The 22,378-nt window shown below is 46.6% G+C and overlaps 1 protein-coding gene across 6 annotated transcripts in view; it reads right to left on the bottom strand.

Annotated features, from left to right (window-relative positions):
- Nucleotides 1-10,370: 10,370 nt before the first annotated feature.
- TGFA (transforming growth factor, alpha) overlaps nucleotides 10,371-22,378 on the bottom strand; it is a 109,239-nt gene continuing 97,231 nt past the window's right edge. For 2 of the 6 annotated variants that reach the window (XM_011945228.1, XM_011945229.1), the window contains exons 4-6: nucleotides 19,398-19,547; nucleotides 16,295-16,404; nucleotides 10,371-13,952 (exon numbers count right to left, since the gene is read on the bottom strand). In XM_011945228.1, the coding sequence (XP_011800618.1) occupies nucleotides 13,945-13,952; nucleotides 16,295-16,404; nucleotides 19,398-19,547 (268 nt within the window). In that variant the 3' untranslated portion in view covers nucleotides 10,371-13,944. The remainder of the gene's footprint in view (nucleotides 13,953-16,294; nucleotides 16,405-19,397; nucleotides 19,548-22,378) is intronic. The other 4 variants (XM_011945226.1, XM_011945227.1, XM_011945224.1 and 1 more) reach the window with 2 other exon arrangements.

Genomic DNA, 22,378 nt, shown 5'->3' with positions numbered 1-22,378 from the left:
ATTTGTAATTTCTTTCCCAGAATGGAAATAACCTGGTATCCATATGAATATATACCGAGGGAATAAGGCTTGGATGTGGCCATAATTAAGCTCCATATAGAGCAGCCAGTCATATTCAGCTGAGAGGTCTTTACTGTATATTCATAGATCCTTAGGTGGGTGGAAGAAGGTTGCAGAATGTTTGGAATGTATTTCTGATCCAGCTGAAGACAACATTAGATCAAAATGTAAAAGATGAAGGGGAGTGCTAGATAGTGTTCTAAGCTTTACAAAATGTGCATGTTTAATCTCCACCACCATTCTTTAAGGTATCCTCATTTTACAGTGGAGGAAACTGAGGTGCATAGACATTAAAAAACTTGTCCAGACAGAGCTGAGATTTGAGCCTAGACAGACTGACTTCTAAGCTGTGCTCTGACCGCTAAGCTACAGTGCAGTGAAGATCAATGGCAGAGGAGTGGTCAGGAGACTACTGGCTTTGGGGGCTTCACAGAGAAGTTATTTGGTATTCCTGACTTTCTCACACAGATTATCAAGAAAGAAACAGGGAGATTTCAGGCTGCATTTGGGAAGAGGGCTGGGAAAATATCTGGATTAGATTTGTCATAGGGTCTTTAACATGTTCTTTTGCTTCAAAGGCTAGAAGAAAAGCCATGGACGCTCCATTCACTTATTGTAAATACTAATACTTTCTCTGAGCATAGTACACTTCTGTCTACTTTCAGGGTGTGCCCAAGAAGTTGGTTCCCCTTATCTTCCTTCCAATTTTGTCCCTGGAAATTAAACGTCCATGGGTATACATGTTTTTCTGCTTTCTAAACAGTACCTTACCTGTTAGGGAGACTCCAAACTCTGTTCATTTCTGCTTTATATTTTTTGAATACCTTATGCTATTAGGTACACACATACAGATTTTTATGTATTTTTATATCTTCCTGGTGAATTTAACCTTTTATCATCATGAAATGTTGTAAAGTCTATCTTATGTAAGTATAGCTACACTAGATTTCTTTTACTTGGCATTTTTATAGTCTATTTTTTTCTACCTTTTTACCTTTAATTTTTCTGGGTCCATATTTTTCAGGTGCATTTCTTACAAGCAGTACATAGTTAGGTTTTATTTATAAACCCAGTGTTTGAATTTTAATTTGAATGTTTAGTGTATTTACATTTAATATAGTTACCAATTTAGTTGGGTCAAAATCTCTCATTTGTCCCATTTTTTAAATGTTTCTTTTTCTCTCCTTTTGTGCTTTATTTTGGTTCAGTTAAGTTCTTTTTATTTTCCCTTTCCCCCCTCCTTTTAGATTATTGGTTATACATTATTTTACTTTTATTTTAATGGTTACTTTAGAGATTACAACATGCATTCTTGAGTTATTAAGGTCTAATAAAAATTAATAGACTTATCACTTTCTAAGCAATGGAAAAGGTCTTTGAACACTTTACCTCTATTTGCCCATGCCCCTTCCCTAGTGTATATGTTATTGCTGTTGGGTATTTTAGTTCTTTAAACATTTTTATACCCACAAGACATCATTGTTTTTCTTGCTTTATATTCATTTGTGGTTATTCTTTTTTTTTTTGGAGATGAAGTCTCACTCTGTTGCCCAGGCTGGAGTCCAGTGGTGTGATCTTGGCTCACTGCAACCTCTGCCTTCCAGGTGCAAGCAATTCTCCTGTTTCAGCCTCCCGAGTAGCTGAAACTATAGGTGCCGGCCACCAGGCCCAGCTAATTTTTGTATTTTTAGTAGAGATGGGATTTCACCATAACAGTCAGGCTGGTCTTGAACTCCTGACTTCAGGTGATCCACCTGCCTCGGCTTCCCAAAGTGCTGGGATTACAGGTGTGAGCCACTGCACCTGGCCCATTTATGGTTATTCTTTCTGACACTGTTTATTCCTTTGTCATCCCATGTGAGATCCTGTTCCTGCCTGAAGAGTACCATTTAGTATAACTTGGTGTGTGGATTTTTTCTGCTGAATTATTTCCCCTTTTGTTTGGCTGCAAAATGTCTTTATTCTGTATTAATTTAGGATATTTTCAGTGGATATAGAATTTAGGTGCAAAAGTCCTTAAGAAAATACTAGCGAGTAGAATCCTACAATATTTCTAAAGAATGATCAACTATCTGGTAAATTTATCCATCCAATTTATCCAGGAATTTAGATATCCATCCATCTGTCCATCTATCCATCCATCCATCCATCCATCCATCCGTCCATCCATCCATCCATCCAATTTGGTCGTCTACTATGTATCAAGTATTGAGCTTGATGTCAAATATTTAGTGGTGAAGAAGACAGATATAATTCCTACCCTCCTGGAGCTTACTATCTAGTGGAGGAGACAGATATTAACCTAGTAAAAAATATAATGTAAATTGTGTTAAGTTCTATGAAGGAAATGAACATAATACTGGATGGAGAATAACTAGAGTGGAAGAGGTAGTCAGGGTAGGTGGAGTGGACTTACTTGCAGGAGTCTCTTGAGGTGACATTTAACTGAGACCTAAAGGAAAAGGAGCCAGTCATAGAAGGGCTTGGGTGTGATGTGAGAAAGAATTTTCCTTAAAAGCAAGGTTTAATGTTAATACAATTTAATTTTGATATAATTTAATATTGATATAAAGTGTTGCCTTGTAAATAATAGTGGGGAGCCCATATGATTACCTTAAGAGATACTGAAGAGGCATTTGTTCTAGTCCAGACTCTTTTGGTTTTAGGAAATAAAAATGCATTCAAGCTGGCTCAGGTGAAAAGAGGATTTTTTTGTTTGTTTTTTGAGATGTAGTCTTGCTCTGTCAGCCAGGCTGGAGTGCAGTGGCACGGTCTCGGCTCATTGCAACCTCCACCTCCTGGGTTCAGGCAATTCTCATGCCTCAGCCTCCCGAGTAGCCTGGATTACAGGTATGCACCACCATGCCTGGCTAAGTTTTATATTTTTAGTAGAGATGGGGTTTCGCTACATTGGCCAGGCTGTTCTTGAACTCCTGACCTCAAGTGGTCTGCCTTTCTCGGCCTCCCAAAGTGCTGGGATTACAGGCATGAGCCACTGCGCTGGACTGAAAAGAGGATTCTTGTAAAGGCTCAGGGCTCAATAGAGCAGAGGTTGCTGTGAGCCAGGTATCACAAGAACAAGAATGGAAAAGTGCTTGGGAATGGGTGTGACTTTCTCTCTTCCTATTAGACGTGCTCTTTCTTTTTCTCTGTGAATCTGCCTCATTGCTTCCTTTTGCAAAATGGCTTCCTCAGCTTAGCCACCTGATTGCTCATGGCCCACCACTGATGGCCCCATTCCCTCAGCCCTATTTTTTCTGTCACAGACTTTCTCCTTCAAAGGAATTCATGGACTAACCAGAGACCTATGACTTGTGTGACCAATGTTTTGACCCCTCAGGGTCCGCAGGGCCTGCCACTGTCCAGTAACTGGGTCTGGAACAAAGGGACAGGGTATCTTGGAAGAAGTGGGGGTCTCTGGCCGACATCTTGGAAGGTGTTAGAGGCACACAGAATCCACATTTGGCAGAATGCCCAATGGCCATTGCTTGAATCAGTATTCTATGAAATCAGAATATCTGCATATTCAAAAGAACTTTTGGTTATGAGAAAAGAATCCAAATTTCATGAAAAAACAGATTATTACAATTTTATTGTTAAAAATTAATAATTGTAGCAGATGCTATTTTTGCCACATCATATGCCCTCAGACCACCTAATTTCAGTTGCAGCTTTGGAAAAGCTTCCTGTGCTCAGTATCAATGTCACATATCAGGCCCCTAAGATCTGTGCTGTGTGTGTGTGTGTGTGTGTGTGTGTGTGTGTTGGGGGTGGAGGATTAATGACTCTATGGCAACTCTCACCATTGGGTGCATTGGGTGATGGAAGTCAATAGTTAATGCCCAGCCTTCTGATCTGCAGAGGCTCAATTCAGAGGTGGCATTCTACATATCTCCTTAGTGGATGTCCAGTAGGATCAAGCCCCAGTTTTATATATTGGTAGTCAGCTCACTGCTAATTTCCTATTGCTAGCTTTTCCTCATTCTCTGTCTCACTCTTCTTAGTCTCTCACTCCTGCTTCCTGAAATTGCCTCTAAAATAAAAGATCTGTCCCCAAATTATTATCTGAGGCCCTGCTTTGTGGGAACCCAGATTTAAAAATTTTGTATTATAGAGGAGGGACAGAATTTTGTAGCAAAGTCAGTTGCTGGGTCACTCTTAGACTCATTGTTCTGCTTATTCCTAACACTAAATAGATGTTCTGTTTTGGCTGATAGAGATTATATTCACATCACTGACTGTTTGGATCAGAGGCCTCTCAAGGGAGCAGATTAGACTTCGAAGAAACCAACCACAAGAAGGAAATCTCAAAGACAAAAGCTTTCTGAGAAACCCCCTACCATCTTTCTCCTCTCCTTTGTCTTCGTGTGCAACTTCCTCCACTCCAGTCTGAGCTCAGGGCTCAGGCCAGGCTTCTTCCTGTTGGAAGGTTGCTGGGGTGTAGCCTGTCAGTCAGCAAATAAAAACAGCTATGAAATCGTGACCATTCTCCAAAGAGTTAACTCTTCTGTGTGAGACTAATGCAGAGGGTAGAATGGATGTGATTAAAAATTTTTGTCAAATCCACCTAGGCTGTGACAGAATTCTTGGTCAGTCATGGGTCAGAACATACAATGTATTTTTGCCTAGAAGCAAAGCTCCTCATGGTACATAGGGAACCAGGGAGGGTCGCAAGGACCTATTTGACCTTCAAGGGATCTGATTATAGCAGCCAACACAATATACCAATAATGCAGCCCCACAAGACCCAGGGATCCCATACGACATTGCTCTCTTGCTTCCAGAGACATACAGTGGTCCACCCAAAGCCTCATATCTCTGACGATTTTTTTCCACAGAATGTTACCATGTTACCTACCATGCCTCAGGCATTGCGCTAAATGCCCGGGCTGCAAAGATGCACAGAGATTCCTTACCTTGAAGATTCAAGACCTGGGGCACCGAATGGCCAGAGGCGCGAGACAGCTCACGGAGAAGGAAAGAAAAGTCCAGCACCGTGAGAAGAGTATTCAAACGCAAGTATGCAAGGGGCCTTGGGGTGGGGGCATTATCTTTTCATGCTCCGGAAAAGCTCCAGAAGAAAGTGAGGTGTGTGTGAGCTTGTTCTTGAAGGAACAGAAGTTTGCTCAGGCAAAGATGTAGAAAAAGTCTTTCCCAGCAAAGGGAACTATGAAGGTAGAGAGGCGTGAGGGGCCTGGCAGAGCCAGAGACAAGCAGACAGCTTAAGAGTGGCAGCTGCTAACAAATGGTGGCCTGCTGACAGATTGTGCTGGGGCCACAGAGTGGTTTCTAAACTGGAACCACACTTAGGAATGGACATATTTTTATGGAAAGGTCCAGATGTTCTGTTTCTCTCGAAAAAAAAAATTAGCGAAACTGACCTCCTGCTCGAGATCCACTTTAGACTGGAACTGAGAAGTGACTTCCCCCTTCAGCAGGGGTCAGTGCCTGCCAGTACATCACCACGTCCACCGTAACCCTGGATTCAGACTCACTCGTGGTCATTCATGCTTTCATCAAGCAGCTGCACTAATTCAGATGACCCACTTCACTCCAGGAGGTGTTTGACTTTCAATCTCTGGGTAAGCATCATTGGATACTAAAGAGAGAGGAGGGGGAAGATTGGCAGAGTTCTACTGGCAACTGTGGGAAGGCATTACCACCCCAGTACTGAAGGGGCAAGTGGAGGACGTGGTGTCCCGAAGCCCGGTGGGAGCGGGGCTGGGGAGTAGGGGCCCAGGGAGACTAGCCTTGGGGACACAGTTGCTGCTAGGGATGCAGCATTGGAGCAGGGAGGGAGCGAGGATGACAAACCCCCATGTCTCTCCTCCTACTCCCACTTGGATCTCCTGCCAGTGCCTCCCACTGGCTGAGCTGGAAGTGAGAGGACAAGAGAGCCCTAGGGAGGCAGCCCACAGGGGTCAGCTTCTGGGCACAGGGTAGAAATGGGGAGAATGGAACTGGGAGTGGCAAATGACCGGCACACGTAGGCACCTAAGGAGTGGAAAGTGCCAGAGAAAGCCCTCTCCTGATGAGAGTCACTGGGGATGTGGTCCCTGTGGGGACCATCCTTAGGATGGCTCTGATGTTAGGAAATGGGAGGTAAGGGGATTGAGCAGGGCCTGAGATCCCCCTTCATCACTGGGAAGCCCTGGGAGGACAGAGGCTCAGCCGGGCTCGCAAAAATTATTCCAGAAGGGTGCAGTGGGAGGTGGAGTCTTGGAGCTAAATAGGGGTAACCCATGGACTCATAGGTAGGAGACCATGGTCAGAAGCCCCAGGTCTTCTGGCTCATGCTCTAGTTCACCAGGAGACCCTCTGGGCCCTGGTTGGCTCCCACCTCTGTGTGATTACTTCGGAGTTAGGAAGCACATTTGCCTGGAGGGCAGCCAGAGCCAGCAGGCAGCTCTGACAATGAAACAGAAGCTTCTACTGAAACAAAATTAAACTGTCTCCTGGACTTGCCCCTTGTGGTCAGACCAAACCTCCTTATGTCTGAAGACAGTTGTCCTCACTCCTCTGGGTCATTAACCACTTGTAAAGGTGATGTCCTGAGGTCATCACCCCCTGGGTTTGGTCCCATTGGATACTGGATCTATGAAAATATTTCTCATGAGCACCTCCCACCTCCCAGCTTCTTTTACCTTGAAGGTCAGTGGGGGACATGGGGAGGGGGACCTCCCTCGAGCTGGACAATATATTGATAGCATTTAGGATCACACCAGATTTTTTTTTATTCCAAGAATCAGGCTGTGCTTATGAGATTTATTTCACAACCCTGGGCTAAATCAGTGGAAATTAAACAGACAGGCACAGGAGGCTCAGAAGGAAACAGTAACATCCCAGGGTGACACACTCAGCAAGACGCAGGCTGTAGTGAAACCCTGGGCCTTTGCCTCCAAGCCTCCTCCCACCACAGGGGCTCTGGACCTCTGCACTCTGGTTAGGGGGCTCCTTTCACAAGGGCTGGTGGGAGAGTCATGCTGTAGTGGAGGGGTGTGGCTGTTTGCTCTGATCTGGTAGGACATGGTTTAAGTGATGCTGGCTCCTCACAGCCCAGTTCTCCTGGGATGCCACATGTCCAGAATCCCTTCCTGCAATGCACAGGACAAGTAGCTGAATGCCCAGCCCCAGGTTGGTGGAGATGTCCTCTTGCTCAGCACTCAACTTCACCTACCTCCCACAGGGCTTCCCCTGCAGGTCTTGGGATGGAGGTCCTTATGGATTCTGGGTCCCAGGCACCTGTGCAGATGCACAAGCCTGAGGCTTCCATTGGAGCAGATGGTCTTGGACAGTGGTCTCCCCTTCCTACTTTCTCTCTTTCCCTTTCAGCATAAATGCCCAACTTTCTTTTATTCCCAAGTGTAAAATTTGGCTCCTAAAATGCCACTGCCTTGGGAGGCCAAGGCGAGTGGATCACTTGAGGTCAGGAGTTAAGAGACCAGCCAGGCCAACATGATGAAACCCCATCTCTACTAAAAATACAAAAGTTAGCCAGGCGTGGTGGCTGGTGCCTGTAATCCCAGCTACTGGGGAGGCTGAGGCAGGAGATTTGCTTGAACCTGGGAGGCAGAGGTTGCAGTGAGCTGAGATCATGCCACTGTGCTCCAGCCTGGGTGACAGAGTGAGACCCTGACTTGAAAAAAAAAAAAAAAAGCCACTGCCCACTTGTGCCTGACCTATGACCTCAAGCACCAGCCACAAGGCACTCCTTACAGGAGTACCCACAGGAGATTTCTCACTTCTCTGCCTTAGGCGATCCCACTTGAGAGGAGGCCCAAGCCTCTGTCTCCCCAGAGGTGAACATCTGCTGGATATTAAGGAATCTCCTTGAGGATGGGCAAGGGTTGGGTGCACTGGGTGAGCACCAGGTAGTCCTAGCTCCAGGCATCACTTCTCCCATGCCACCTGCCCCCTGGGGCCTGGTGTATTCGAAAGGGGAGTAGGGTATGGATTAGAATCACCTGGAGAGATTTTTAAAGTGATGCCTAAGGTCCATCCCCATATATTCAGATTCCTTATTGATCTTGGGTGACAGACACCACCCTATGAAACAGGCATCGCTAGACACAGCTTCTGTGACTGCAAGCAATTCACTCTTGACTTCTGGAGGTGAAAGGCTGTGGCAGAAACCTCAGACCCTGCTGGAAGTAGCAAGTCCTGCAGAAGGCAGTTGTGGAAGAGGAGTTTCAGGAGTCAGGGGAAAAAAGTGCTGGTAGTGAAGCTCTAAGCTAGAGAGGAAGCAAGGCAAGGGTTTTATACTCAAATGTCCCCAAACAGAGCCAGGCATCAGTCAAGGCAACCAGGAAAAATAGGGGTCTGAAGTTTGGGCCAACAGGATCCAAAAAGCCTGGACCCAAAGCATCCAGAACATGGCTTTCAAATTGTCAACTGCAAGTCACCTGGATGAGGAAAGGTCTGGCTTGATTCAAAGTTGATGGGCGCTTTTTCCTGGGATGGGTCCTTCTCACCCCAGACAGTCCAGTGCACCTGACCAGGACAAGGGACAGTCACCAGACCTTGGTTCTGGCAGGCAGGCAGCCTTGCAGGTAGATGGCTTAGAAATTGGGAAAGAGGAGAAAAAATGGGGACTAGTGAAAATCCTACTGGTTAGGAAGAAGGCCTGGAGATGTCTCTGAAGACTAAATGGGGTCATGAAGAGGAAGACTAGGTTTGGGTAGGAAGTCTCCCCACTCTCTTTCAAGAGGTAGGGAAAGAGTTTATTGAGGGCCAGATGCCAGGCCAGGGAGCTTGGGAGGAAGAATTGCTTGTGTTTCCATCTTTCTGCAAGTTTGGCTGATCCTAAGCCCTTTGGGGTCTGGACAGCAAGCTCCACATGCTTGTCCCTCTCTACAAAGAGCAGAACCTTCTTTGGGGCCCAGGATTTTATACTATGCAGCAACGATTTCACTCTCCACTTTTCCGTGAGCGATTCCTATGTTGCACATGCGAATCCCACCCATGGGTTAGAAGTACAGAGGCCTGGCCGGGCGCGGTGGCTCACGCCTGTAATCCCAGCACTTTGGGAGGCTGAGGCAGACAGATCACAAGGTCAAGAGATTGAGACCATCCTGGGCAACATGGTGAAACCCCGTCTCTACTAAAAATACAAAAATTAGCTGGGTGTGGTGGCACGCACTTGTAGTTCCAGCTACTCCGGAGGCTGAGGCAGGAGAATTGCCTGAACCCGGGAGGTGGAGGTTGTAGCAAGCCGAGATCACACCACTGCACTCCCGCCTGCATGATGGAGCAAGATACCATCTCAAAAAAAAAAAAAAAGTGCAGAGGCCTTACTATGGGCTTGTAAGATCCAGTTGACTGTTTTAGAACAATTCCTTATAATTAGAGACTGGGTGGTGGGGAACAGGGGTGGGTGAGCCCGGGGGTGGTTGGGGGTATGGTGGGAGATGGACAGGTCTATTTTTTTCCTTCAACTAGGCTAGGCAGAGAAGATTCAGATAAATGTAGCCCTTCATTCAAGGCTACACTTTCTGATGGCTATTACATTTGAACTCCAAGAGGTAAATTGTGTTTCACTTCTTCTGCAAAGCCTCTTCAAAGCTTTTCCATAAAACTGTAGCTCAACACTATGTTGTCCTTTCACTGAGTGCCGTAGCATAGTAGTTCTTAAATTTGAGCATCAGCCAAGCGCAGTGGCCCACGCCTATAATCCCAGAACTCTGAGGCCAAGGTGGAGGATCGCTTGAGCCCAGGAGTTTGAAACCAGCCTGGAAAACACAGGGAGATCCCGTCTCTCTACAAAATTAAAAAATATTTAAAAATTTTGAGTATGTATTAGAATCACCCAGAGGGCAGAGAGAGTGTGGAGCACCCTCACAGTATAGTAGGTCTGGGCTGGAGCCTAAAGAATTGCATTCCTAACAAGTTCACAGGTTATACCAATGCTGCAGGTCTGGAACCATGCTTTGAGAACCACCGCTGTTAACACATATTCTCTACCTTATAATTTCATGGCATATTTGTATTGTCTAGAAATAGTCCAGAATTATTCTCAGCATATCTGTCTGTCTTCTCGACCAGATTTCAATTCCTGCAGTGGCAGAGATTGTATATATTTTCCATCACATCAATTAGCATTATTGGACACATAGTCTACTAAGTACTTATATACTGGGAAGAGCTTCAGAGAACTTGAATTCTTCAAGAAGACAGGGATCAACTATGGTTAATTATAGGATTTCTACATTTTGTAACAGATCATCTAATTTTTCTGCACCAATCACATTTGCAGAGAAAAGTCTTCATTTTCTTGAGCAGTATCCTAATCTCATTAAAGAAACACTCCAGTCTTGACTTTGGAAAAAAAGATTCATTCCTTCATCCTTCCAAATAAGGTACAGTACAACTGAATAACAATGCACATTACTGAAAAACACAATTGCATCTTATATTGCTCACTACTCTTGAAGTATAATTCAGATATTAAGGAAAAGAACTGCTAATCACATGAACACATTACAGAAATCAAAATTAACTTACCACACAAAATAAATTAAAACATTAAATATTAACCTTTTCAGTGCAACATATACAGACGTCAGAGTAAGGAGTTCTAAAAAGAAAGCATCAGGTTTATTATAATAAAGATAATGAAAAGTTGACCATTTTAGTAAATTATTAAGACTAGGAAGAGGAGTTGCTTTTTCAGTACTCTCTCTCTCTGCGTGTGAACCATTAGACCTTTCAGAAAGCCTGGTAAATCAATGGCTAGGGAGAACAGGTCTTATGTTAGAACACTTAAAAATATACACATGCTTGTCTTACTTCTGCCATGTCCTCTTGGTTTTGGGCATTTGAGTCATTCCTCCCTCTGTGACTGGGCAGGTAGGAAGAGATCAAAGCCCAGAACTAACTAGAGGGCAGAGGTCTCCTGAGCAGTGTTAGAGCCTCATTAGTCCATCCTGGCCAAATTGACTGAAAAAGCAACTGATGACCCATGTGCCCTGGAAAACCTGGCTTGAAGATAACAGTTTTCTGTACTTGCAAAACACAATTCCTTGAGAAGCTCCAGAAGCACAAATTCTCCTCCCTCACCAGTGTGGGTGGGTGAGTGTCAATCCCACCTTTTTCTCCTTTCTCAGGAAAAAGGACTCTAGGGCCATTCTGCCCATCTCTCCCGCAGGGACACAATGGCCAGCGCATCCCTGGCTGGGTTCCATGTGTGTCCAGCTGGGGCCCTGTCTTCCAGATCAGGGTTGGCTGCTGTCTATCTTTCCATGTAGAAGAAAACATTTCCTGCCAGGATGCTTAAACAAAGTCACAGCATGTAGAGCAGTGGGAAAATCCACGCTCCATAAGAGTATTGGAGGCCTTTTAAAAAATGTTTGTTATTTTTTAAATGGGGGCTTTTCATTGTCTCCTGAGCCACTGGAAATAGCGATGCTCCCCACTGCCGGGTGTGTGGCAGCTTACCAGGTCAGGATGTTAAGTGATTCTCTAATTGTAGTGAACAATTCATTTTCTAAAGGGCAAGAAACACAGGGAGCTTGCAGAGATGGATTAGAAGATGCATTTTTAACCTGAAATGGAGTATTTTTACAGCTAACCAAAGACTACCATTGCCATTAAATGGCAGAGGGATCCAATGCTTATCAGTCATTTGATTTCTAGAAGAAAAATCTGCAAATAAGCCAGGCTGTCCTATCCTGAGGCATGGACAGTGGTCTTGATGCAGCCTCTTTTTCAGACCTGCTGGTTTCCAAAGAACTGACTTAGAAGGCACTTCTAGGGAGGTGTATATTTGAGGCCTCTCACTGCGTGTGTGTTATGGGCATAAGGATGAGGGCACTGGCAGGTGTGACTTGCTGGACCTAGGAACCAGAGCCTTCACAGACACTAAATCTCACGTCTTCGCAGGGAACCTCTGCTTCTGCCATCTGTCCAGCCTCATTTTCCCATGCCTCTGCAAAGTCTCTTGGATGCTAACTACTGAACAATAGAGGTCTAAAAACCAGTGTCCATTGATTGGTCTCTAAGCAGGATGCTACAGTCAAGCCTCAACCCACATATCTGGCCCAAGGGATGTAAACTTGAACTTATTTTAATAATTTAAAAACCTGGAGCTGTGTCAACTATGTTGCTGGGAGGTCAGCTCTGAACAGATCTGAGGTCTGCATTTAGTGCTTCCAGTGTGGCACTGTTAAATAAGAGTGCCCAAAGTGAAGACACGGGTCAGAATTGTCTGAATTATATATACAAAAAAAGAGAAAATTCATAGAAATCGTTCTTCCAGACCAAGGAAGAAGAATTAGGGGGAAGACAAAATTCTCTGAAAAGTTCAAGCCAATTTGACATATTTTAAATGTACCTTTCATGATGTAATAAGCTAGGTGCACTTAAGAGTTAATAGGGGGAAATCTTTCACTTTTCAAATATTAGTAGCATTTCTTCACATAAGGAGTTTATATATTGTTTCTTCGTTACTCTGTCTCCAAATTTTAATGAAAATTCCTAGGGATGAGCTATCCACTATGTATTTGAAGGGGCCCACTGCTTCTCACAGGCAGGCCCCATGGGTCAGATGGACCCAGGTGCTCAGGGGAACAATTGCTCCTTCTCTTGCGGGAAAAGGAAGACCCACAGAGTGGAGGTGACTTGTGAGAGTTTTTATTAATAAAACCGGCATCCTGAATGGAAATGAAGAAAAAAAAAATTACTGGAATAGTTTTCCTAGTGCTCGAAAATAAATAGCAAAGTTAAACTTCTCATTTAAAAATAAAGCAACGAACCAACCAAGCAGCAAAATGGAAAATAAATGACTGGTCCCCCTTTCATGGATTTGGCCTGAAATGCCCATGGCTCATGGCTAATGCTCTATTTCTAAACATACTCACGAAGGGCTCACGAGGAAGTGAGCCCGTTTAATCACTGAGCAGTACAGTATGTATTGGGTTTATCCTGTGTAGACACACACACTCTTCCTCTCTCCTCAACAGAGGGGACAGATTCCTGCTGATGGATTTGCTAAGTTTTCTCCCAGAATGTATTGAGGCATTCACTGGCTTTGTGGCTTCAATGGCACCACTTCTGAACTCCTACCTTTGTTCCTACCAGTAACCCAGCCTCTGGTTCCATCTCCACACCCCAGAAGACTTTTCCCAAGCCTTAGCTGTCTTGAAGAGGCCAGACATTTCTAATCAGTATAGCTTTTCAGTCAGCAACACATACATCATTAATGTAGAAGTCTGAAGGGGTTTTATGCTTTTTACATTGACTTAAGAGATTAAAAATGAAACCATTATCCATCTAATAAATAAGACATTATCTCCAAGGATGGCGATAGCTTAGGACAGTCTTCAATGTCATGTGTCCATGGAAGATGTTGGGCTGGTCGAGGGTCTCGTGGTTAGAGGATACAGCTTCTCTTAAAGCTGGGGTCTTCATGTGACATTAAACAGTTTCCCCTCCTTCACTTTCTTCCCCAGTAGGCGGATAACAGAAAACAATAACTATAGAAATCTCCTGTGTTGGGCAGAATTCTGTTGTGGGGAGGTGGCCCATTAAAAAGAAATATATAGCCCGGAATCCATGGCTGGCAGAAGACAACTGCACACATCTGGACTCAGACACCAACTGATGCACACGCCTCACCTAGGTGAACAGGAGTCCGTCTCTTTGCAGTTCTTTTTTAACCAGTCTTGAAATCGTGGTCCACTGATTTCTTTTCTAGGTCACACTGAATAACCCCAAGCAGACAGAGTTCTTGACAGAGTTTTGAAGGCCCACAAAAGGCTGCACAGGTGATTGTAGGCCAAGTAGGAAGGTCTGCGGCACGTGCAGGCATCTCTGGCAGTGCTGTCCTGAAGAAGCCTTTCTTTATCGATCTGCCGCCGTCCACCTGGCCAAACTCCTCCTCTGGACTCTTCAGACCACTGGCAGGAAGGAAAAACAGGTTAGGTACTGTGGGCCACACCCTGGCCATGTTGGGAAAATAAGCTTAGGAAAGAGACTTGGAGATGGCACAGCCAATGTCACCAAGTTCTCTCGGGGAGTTAGGCCCGAGTCCAAATTCTGCTGCTTCAGTCTCGGGGACCGCAACCTCTGACATTGGGCTTTCAGTGCCAAAGGAAGCTAGAGAGACTGATTGAAAGTGAGTGAGTGAGTGAGTGGTAGCAGAAGGAAGGCATACGCGGGGGAGCAGGGGGATGCCCCCTGTTGTGAGGGTGTCATTTTAATCTGGCCTGCAGCCAGCTTCTGTAAGGGGTGACTTGATGGGCAGCCCTGGTCCAGGGCTCTTCCCCTGAGGCCATACAAGAATGGACCCATTTATTTTTCAATGGCTGGGCCCTGAGGGTATCCTCTGTATCTGTTGTGGTGAGGCAGCATGGACCATCCTCAGTTCCTGAGTTCAACTTAGTCTGGACATCTTTCTAGGTCCTTGGCATGGTTCCTCTGGAGGTGCTCACGGGTGAGTGCCCCTGGTTCACCCATCCTTTAGGCCCAGCAGGCCTGGCAGGTGCTACATGAGGTGGTGATATGCACCATCTGAGGGAGAGGGACTTCAGCCCAGGCGGCCATCTCTAAAGGCCAGACCCATCCCCAGGCTTAGAGCTAACTTCTTAAATGTGGGTAGAGAAGGAGTGACATTAACGAGAAACTTACTCCACCCCAAATGACTCTGTTAGGTTCAGACGAATGCTACAGAATCTATTACAAATTTTCTTAAAAGATTAAAAACATGTTTCTATTGGTGCTAAAAGAACAAATAAAAAGATTTACCTTCATTAGCTCCATGGATTAGCCCAAGGTGATTGAAAGGAGGTGTTGAGAGGGGTCTTTAGAGGCCCTGGTTCTCATCCTCACTCCCCCACTGACTCCTAGTGGGACCCAAGCAGGCCGTCAGCAGACTCAGTTCACCCACATCACTCATGAGCCATCCTCCTCCTAAGGCCGCTGTAAGGCGGAATGGATCTGCATCCTCAAGAGCTATGGCTCCTAATCTCAAGTGCTGCTCCTGCACAGTCTGTGTGTGCTCACTTACTGCGCACCGTGACTATGGTGATTGAAATAAAGAACAAACACGTGTGTTCTTGGGCCTTCAGCTCCCTCCAGATGACCATGAGCTCTAATGAACGCACGTGTGTCCAGCCTCCCAGCAGCCTTCCTCCCTACCCTCTCCATGGACCCCGGAACTTCTGAACACCAACTGTTTACTAGGGAAGGACACTTCTGGGTGGATTCGCTTTAATGACTGTCTCCTGACCCACTATGTCCTCAAGAAAAACTTTGCGATGGGCCCTCTTGGTCAAAATCGCATCCCCGAAAAGCTGGCCGGTGTGAGACTTTTCCTTCCCTGTTTGGATGAAGGACTCTTCACTTCCATGAGCCCAGAGCCACTGATGCTCCGAGGAGGCTCCTCAGGTGCAAGCTGGGCCCCACATCCTGATGTCCAATCTTCTTTATGGATGTTGGCGAAAATGTCCAGGAAAAAAGGTAAACTTAATGAAGATCATAGGATCTAAGGGTTTTAAAGTCCTTAGAGACCTTTCATAGGCCAAATGCCTCCTTTTACAGATGAAAAAGGGGAAGTGACTTTCTCAAGGGAAAGAGAATGAACATCTCTTGAGTGCCTACAATTTGGGTGATACACTATACTAGGTATTTTATATCAGTACTCATGCAATTTGCACAACATCTTTTTAAGAATAAGAAAACCAAGGCTAAGCCGGGCACAGTGGCTCATGCCTGTAATCCCAGCCCTTTGGGAGGCCGAGGAGGGCAGATCACCTGAGGTCAGGAGTTCGAGACCAGCCTGGCCAATATGGCAAAACCCTGTCTCTACTAAAAATACAAAAATTATCTAGGCGTGGTGGTGGGCAGCCTGTAATCCCAGCTACTCGAGAGGCTGAGGCAGGAGAATCACTTGAAACCGGGAGGTGGAGGTTGCAGTGAGTCCAGATCGCACCATTGCACTCCAGCCTGGGTGACAGAGTAAGACTCCATCTCAAAAAACAGAAACAAAACAAAACAACTCGAGACTCTGAGAGGTTGAGTAACTTGTCAAAGGTTCCACAGCCACCAGCCAGGATATAAGGGGTCCCTACTAAGTAAAAGGCACCTATGAATAAGCTAAACCTGACTTGATAGAATGAGACAGTCTCTTCCTTTTCTCCCCTCTTCCTGCTTCATACTCCAGGAACCTCTGCCCTGACTTGGAGAAAGTGGTCGTTTTCTCCACCCAATAGTGTCTCCCACCAGAGAAGAGGCTCGTTACCTGTTTCTGAGTGGCAGCAAGCAGTTCTTCCCTTCAGGAGGGCGCTGGGCTTCTCGTGCCGGCAGATGAGGGCCCGGCACCACTCACAGTGTTTTCGGACCTGGCAGCAGCTGCAAAGACACAGGGGTCCCAGTCTGGGCAGGAGCCTGGCAGGAGGGCCAGGGTGGCACAGCATCTGTCCAAGGGCCCTGCTGGGCAGCTTCAGCTCTAAACCAGCTCTAAACCAGCTCCCCATGGGGGCTTCTAGAGGGACAGGCACCATAGAGGGATGAGGGCTTGATAGGGCAGTGGTTTTTTGGGGCAGATGCTGGCCAGCAACAGAAGCATCTGTTGGTATTTGCTCCATTTCTGCAAGCCGACCTGGCTCCAGCTTCCCCAGCTGTCAGAGGGAACTGGTCCTCCACCTGGCTTTTTTGATAAAGAACCAGGTGGGTAACTTCACAAGTGTAATGGCCTCAGAATTGGGACAAAGGACTGGGATAAAGTGGCCACCTCCAGCTGGCATGGCTGTGAGGGTTTGGGAAGAGGTTATTCATCTGGTATTGCCAGTAGCAGAACAGGGAACTTGGATGGCTGAATTGACCCATGGAAAAAAAATGGAAGAATGAGTTATAGATCTCAATGGCTTTGAATCCTGCTTTCAGGACTAAAATTCTCTAGTTTTGGAACATCTACCCTCTCTGTAAACCTTTGTGACCTGCAGTCCTGAGGCATCAGGGTTATAAAGGTTCCTGCCTCCCTCTGTGGGCAGGAATGGAGAGCTTTCAGAGTTTGCAAGAAAAAAAAAGCCCCAAAAGAAGAAGAGAAAAGAAAGCACTGAGTGAGAGAGGAGTTACCCACAGACGCTGCCAGCCGTTTCCCTTGGGATATCGTGGAGAACTTCATTTCTACTCATTCTAACCTTAATGCATATATAATTTATGTATCTCTGGGCTAGGGCTGGAGTTAGGAGAAATTTCCTAAGATGAGCCAGATGGAAGAGATGAAGAAATAAGCCTGTTGCTGGGCTTCTCTCTTGGTATCCAGTGGGCATTTCACAGTTCCCATCCCAGTCCCTGTCTTGGCACTGTCCTGCAGTGAGAAGCTGGACAGGTTACTGGAGCCCCTGAATCTTTGGACAGCAGGGCTAAGGAGGAGGCTCTGAGACCTTCCTGCCCAACCTGCTTATGTCACAGGTGAAAACTGAGAGCCCAGAGCAGTGTGCCTGGGCATGAGGCCCTCCTGAGTTGCAGAGTCTGGACTGGAAACAGCACATCCCATGCCAGGGGGCTCTAAAGGCCTTGGTTCCAGAGCCATCAATGACTACTTTCTCACAGTCAGCCAGCCAGGTGGGCTTGTCCTTGTCACTTCCCAGACAGGAGCATCCCAGGGCAATGGGATCAAGGCCTCTAGATCCCTCCAGCATGGGACAAGCTGGTCCCAACTTGGACCCTGCAACTCAGGAGGGCCCTAAGCCCAGGAAGCCAGCAGCCTGGCAGGAGTGAGAGCTTAGTCTCTGGCTCATGAATTCTGAACTTGGTCTCTGGCAGGGAGACCAAGGCTGGGAAGGGACACAGGAGTTGGGACTGGCTGCCTCCCTGGAAATGAAAGATGCTGTCTAGGCATCTAGATCATTCCTGTTTCCAGACAAGCTGCCAAAATTAGCTCTTAGGTCCCTCTGGGGAGGCCCACATGGGTCCCCAGTCTTATTCCTAAGTCCCTGTGACCCTCCTGGTCACAGAAACAGGGCAATGGAAGGATGGGGCAGCACACACAGCTACTGGCCATGACAAGTAAGGCTGGCAGCCCACTAGCTTGCTCCTGCTTCTTGAGGAGGGTCCTTCTGAGTGGCCCAGTCTGAACCAGAGCTGCTTATCTTCTCCCAGCAAACATGTTTTTCCAAGGCCTCTGGAAGCAGAATGGATACTGCTTGGAGGGGAGGGAAAGGGCAACCCAGCTCAGACCCCATCCCTCACCACTCAGTGCTGCCTTGGTTCAGGAGAAGGATGTGAGCAAGCTGTGGCTACTGTCAACAAGCTGGGACTCTAAGGGGTGCCCCATTGTTACCAGAACCAGGGGCATGTGTTTCAGATGTCTCAATAGCCACAAACCAAAGGGACGGTTTGTTTATCTGTCCAAACCTTAGGCAACCTTGGAGGCTATAAGTTTGGCTTCCTGCATCGACATGTAGCTACTGACCACAACCTTGCCAGAGGGGCCCACCCACTGACCGTCTCCACCATGAGTTAACCTACACTGAATTGAGTGGCAGCCTTTAACTGTTCTGAGACTTCCTTGTGCATATCCAATCAGGTATATTAGGTTGGTGCAAAAGTAATTGTGGTTTTGGTCTTAAAAAGTAATGGTGAAAACCGCAATTACTTTTGCACAAACCTAACAAATCCCCTAAGATTCAGACTTCAGATATTTCCAGGGAATAAATCTGGCACAGTTCCAAATGCTAGGAATATTGCACTGTATTCCCAGGGTCTCTGACGCTGCAGAGCAGTCCAGTCAGGACATATGGGCAAGCAAATGGAGCCAAGACACACCTGAAAAGGTCTCTCCTGGTCTAGGCCCCAGGGAGGCTTCCTGGAAGATACAACACAGTAACTGAGTTTTGGAGGATGAGGAGGGGCAGAGAAGTGGACAAAGAGGAAGAGCTGTACAGAGTGATGGTCATCAGCCTGTAACAGCAACAATGGCCCTCGACATGGTTTAATATTTGTAAAGTGACTTCTGCAGAGAGAAAGTACTTTTGCTACTGCTGGAAGGAGGCTAGGAGCTGTCTCCAGTCCTCTCTGGAGCACCTGCCCACTTCATCACTATTCTGAAGACTCCAACACAACCGTGGAAAGAACGAGCATGCCTTTGGTTCTGCACTGGCCTCCACGGTGCACGAACCCCCCAGTTGGGGATCCACCCAGGATGTACGAGGCCTTCGTGCAGCTTGGCTGCCATGCCATGCCAACAGTCATCAAAGTAGCATTTAGCTTTGCTGACACCACTCAGACGTCACAGCAATAAGCTGTGCCGAGGTGGCCCTGTTATCTGGATGTACTGCAGATGTCCCTGGTAGGGGAGGCGGGCAGGGGACCTGGTCTTAGGGGCAGCAAGTACTCACTGTATCAGCACACATGTGATGATAAGGACAGCCAGGGCCACGATGGAGACCACCACCAAGGCGGTGATGGCCTGCTTCTTCTGACTGGCGGCCACCACAGCCAGGAGGTCCGCATGCTCACAGCGTGCACCAACGTACCCAGAATGGCAGCTGGGGAAGAAAGGAATGTCAGTGCACTCTCCTGACAAAAGGTCTTGTTACCCTAGCTCTCCACGGAGGACCCAGAGCCTGCAGGTAAAGCCCAAAGGGGCCCTGCCAGCTTTTGCAATTGGAGGGAAAGGTGTCAGCAAAATGCCTCCTACGTCCCTGCTGCAGGCACCACCGCTTATGTGGAAAAGGAAGGGGAATCAAATCATCCTTGTCATCTGAGGATGCAAGCTACGCCTGAAGCAATCCATGACTATTGTGACTATGCCACATCCTGGAGGAATAAAGGCAGTAAATGTGTTCATGACACAGGCTTCATTTTGGCAGTTCATAAAAAATCCAGGTTATTTTTAAACCAAATGTGTATTTTCAGAATTTCTGGTGATGAGAAAGAAAACATCTGAAACCAGTGGAGACATAGGCTGTGGTTTGCCTTTTTATCTTCTTCATCAAGTTTAATTAGTTCTTCAAGTATCTGCCAGATTACCCAGCACCACTACCTGGTCATTGTAGGACTGTAGATGTCACTACTCTCCTGTGAGCCCTGGTGTCCTCCTGTCCATCAATACCTGGCCTACCTCCATACCAGGCTTAGTAAAGGCATAAGCAAGGTCATGTTTGAATGTGTGTGTAGCCTGTACAGTGTGGTGCCAACACCAGGTGATGTAATTCCTGGCATTGCTACCATTCAGAGGTTCTTTGGCATTAATCTTTTAATCACAGCCCCCTGCTATGCACGAGTGGGTCTCAAAAGTGCTTCAGGATGTGCCCTGGCCATAAGGATGGGATGGTCATTTTCTTCTACAGGCATCCCTTCACCCTGAGCCACTAATTCCCCAGGCATGTGATTCTTCTCAATAAAAGATACCTAGCTTAGACACTGGTCCCTTTGTATGGAGTAACATTCTTATTGTCAATAGAAATGTAAGATCACCACCTCCTTTGCCAGGGGGGACTTCTTTTTTGTTTTTGAGATGGAGTCTCGCTCTTGTCACCCAGCCTGGAGTACAGTGGCGGGATCTCAGCTCATTGCAACCTCCATCTCCTGAGTTCAAGCGATTCTCCTGCCTTGGCCTCCTGAGTAGCAGGGATTACAGGACATGCCACCACGCCTGGCTAATTTTTGTATTTTTAGTAGTGACAGGGTTTCACCATGTTGGCCAGGCTGGTCTCCAGCTTTTGACCTCAGGTAATCCACCCGCCTCGGCCTCCCAAAGTGCTGGGATTACAGGCGTGAGCTACCGCGCCCGGCCTGCCGGTGGGGACTTCTCAGCAGAGCGGCCCCATATCCTATGCTAGATTTAAAGTTTTGTTTTGTTTTGTTTCTCCCCTAGACATGGCAATGAGAGCTAAACTTTTTAAAAGAGTTTATCTTTTGATTTAATTAGCCTCTAACCTTCACTTTTAGATTAAAAGGCCTTTGAAGACCAGGCACACTGAGAGGGGATCACAGAACTCTGAATAAGGACAGTGACTTTCAATGGCTCAGGGGGCTATGGGACAGGGACAGGGTTTTTTTGTTTGTTTGCTTGCTTTGATTTTAATAACAAAATTACATAAAGGCAAAGGTCAAGAAACAGCTCTCCCTGCAGGCACTGGCCCTTTCCTATGAGGCGGAGGCGAAGAGTGGATTAGACTCCAGGCTGAGAGGTGATAAGCAACAGTCTTAGGCAGTACATAAATCTAAGCCGTCCGTATCTCAAGAAAATCCTGCAAAGGGTCCCTCCCTCTAGCTCCTCAAGTTTTCACCCTGTACCCAGATGGCTCTCCGACCTTCCAGATGAGGTCCCTGAGTTGTGCGCTTCCTCTGTGATAGCTAGCCCTCTCTCCCACAGGGCCCTAATCCACCCGTCTACTTTATCTCCCACCCACCTAGGTTCCAGCCAATCCAAGTTGTTGCCAATCCACACACTGCACCTAGCACAGGTCCCAGCATGTGGGGACACAGGACACACCGGCAGAATGAATGAACAACTACCCTCCATTGTGCATCTCAACTCTGGCTACCTTCTCCACCTGGAATATCATTCCTCACTCTCCTCCTCAGGCTCCATTCCAAGGACCACATTCTCCAGAAGAATGTAATTTACAGACTCATTCACATTCCTTTTTGTCACCCATCCATCTATTCTTCCATAGCTCACTTTGATCTCCCTAACCTCTCCTCTTTGAACCCTCCAGGACGATGCCCACCTTTCTGACTGCTCTTCTCTAACCAGCTTCACTTCTGGCCCCAGCCTTTTTGCTCTTGCAGGGCAGGGCCAAGCTTAGTTCTACAGAAACCTCTGGTGAACCACTGAAGGGAATGGGGCCGGGGAGCCTGGACTTTGGAGTGGATTATCAGATTTTGTAACCAGGAGTTGTAGACAAGCCAGTGAGACTTCTCTGCAGAAGGTTAGGGTTAGGGTTAGTGCTTCTTTCTCCTGGTGAAGAGTACCATAATGAGGATTTGCAGAGTCTTTTGTGAAAGTCTCAGGGTATAGGAAGGTGAACAACCCATGACAATTTCACACAACTTGAAGCGTTTCTACTCTAACCAGCAGGCCCTGGGAAAGAGGGATTCTAGCACCTCGCCTATTATTCAGCTCTAAAAACGCTATGATTTAACACATCAATACTGGAGACCCCAGTAAATTTCACTTAAATAAAATAGCGGCAACCAACTGCTAATTACAACATGTAACATTTACTGCAAGCAGTAGGCTAAACTCCTACATGAATCATCTCTTTTAATCCCAACAATCACAACTGACCTGTGAGGTTGCAGCTATTATTTACTTTGTTTGACAGATGAAGAAACAAAAGCTTCTAGAGGTTTGGGAACTAACAGTCTC

The sequence above is a fragment of the Colobus angolensis genome, unplaced genomic scaffold (genome assembly GCF_000951035.1).
Source record: "Colobus angolensis palliatus isolate OR3802 unplaced genomic scaffold, Cang.pa_1.0 Scaffold24, whole genome shotgun sequence".
NCBI classification, from domain to species: Eukaryota; Metazoa; Chordata; class Mammalia; order Primates; family Cercopithecidae; genus Colobus; species Colobus angolensis.
The sequence above is the reverse complement of the archived record's forward strand: the minus strand, read 5'-3'. Positions and strand labels throughout refer to the sequence as shown.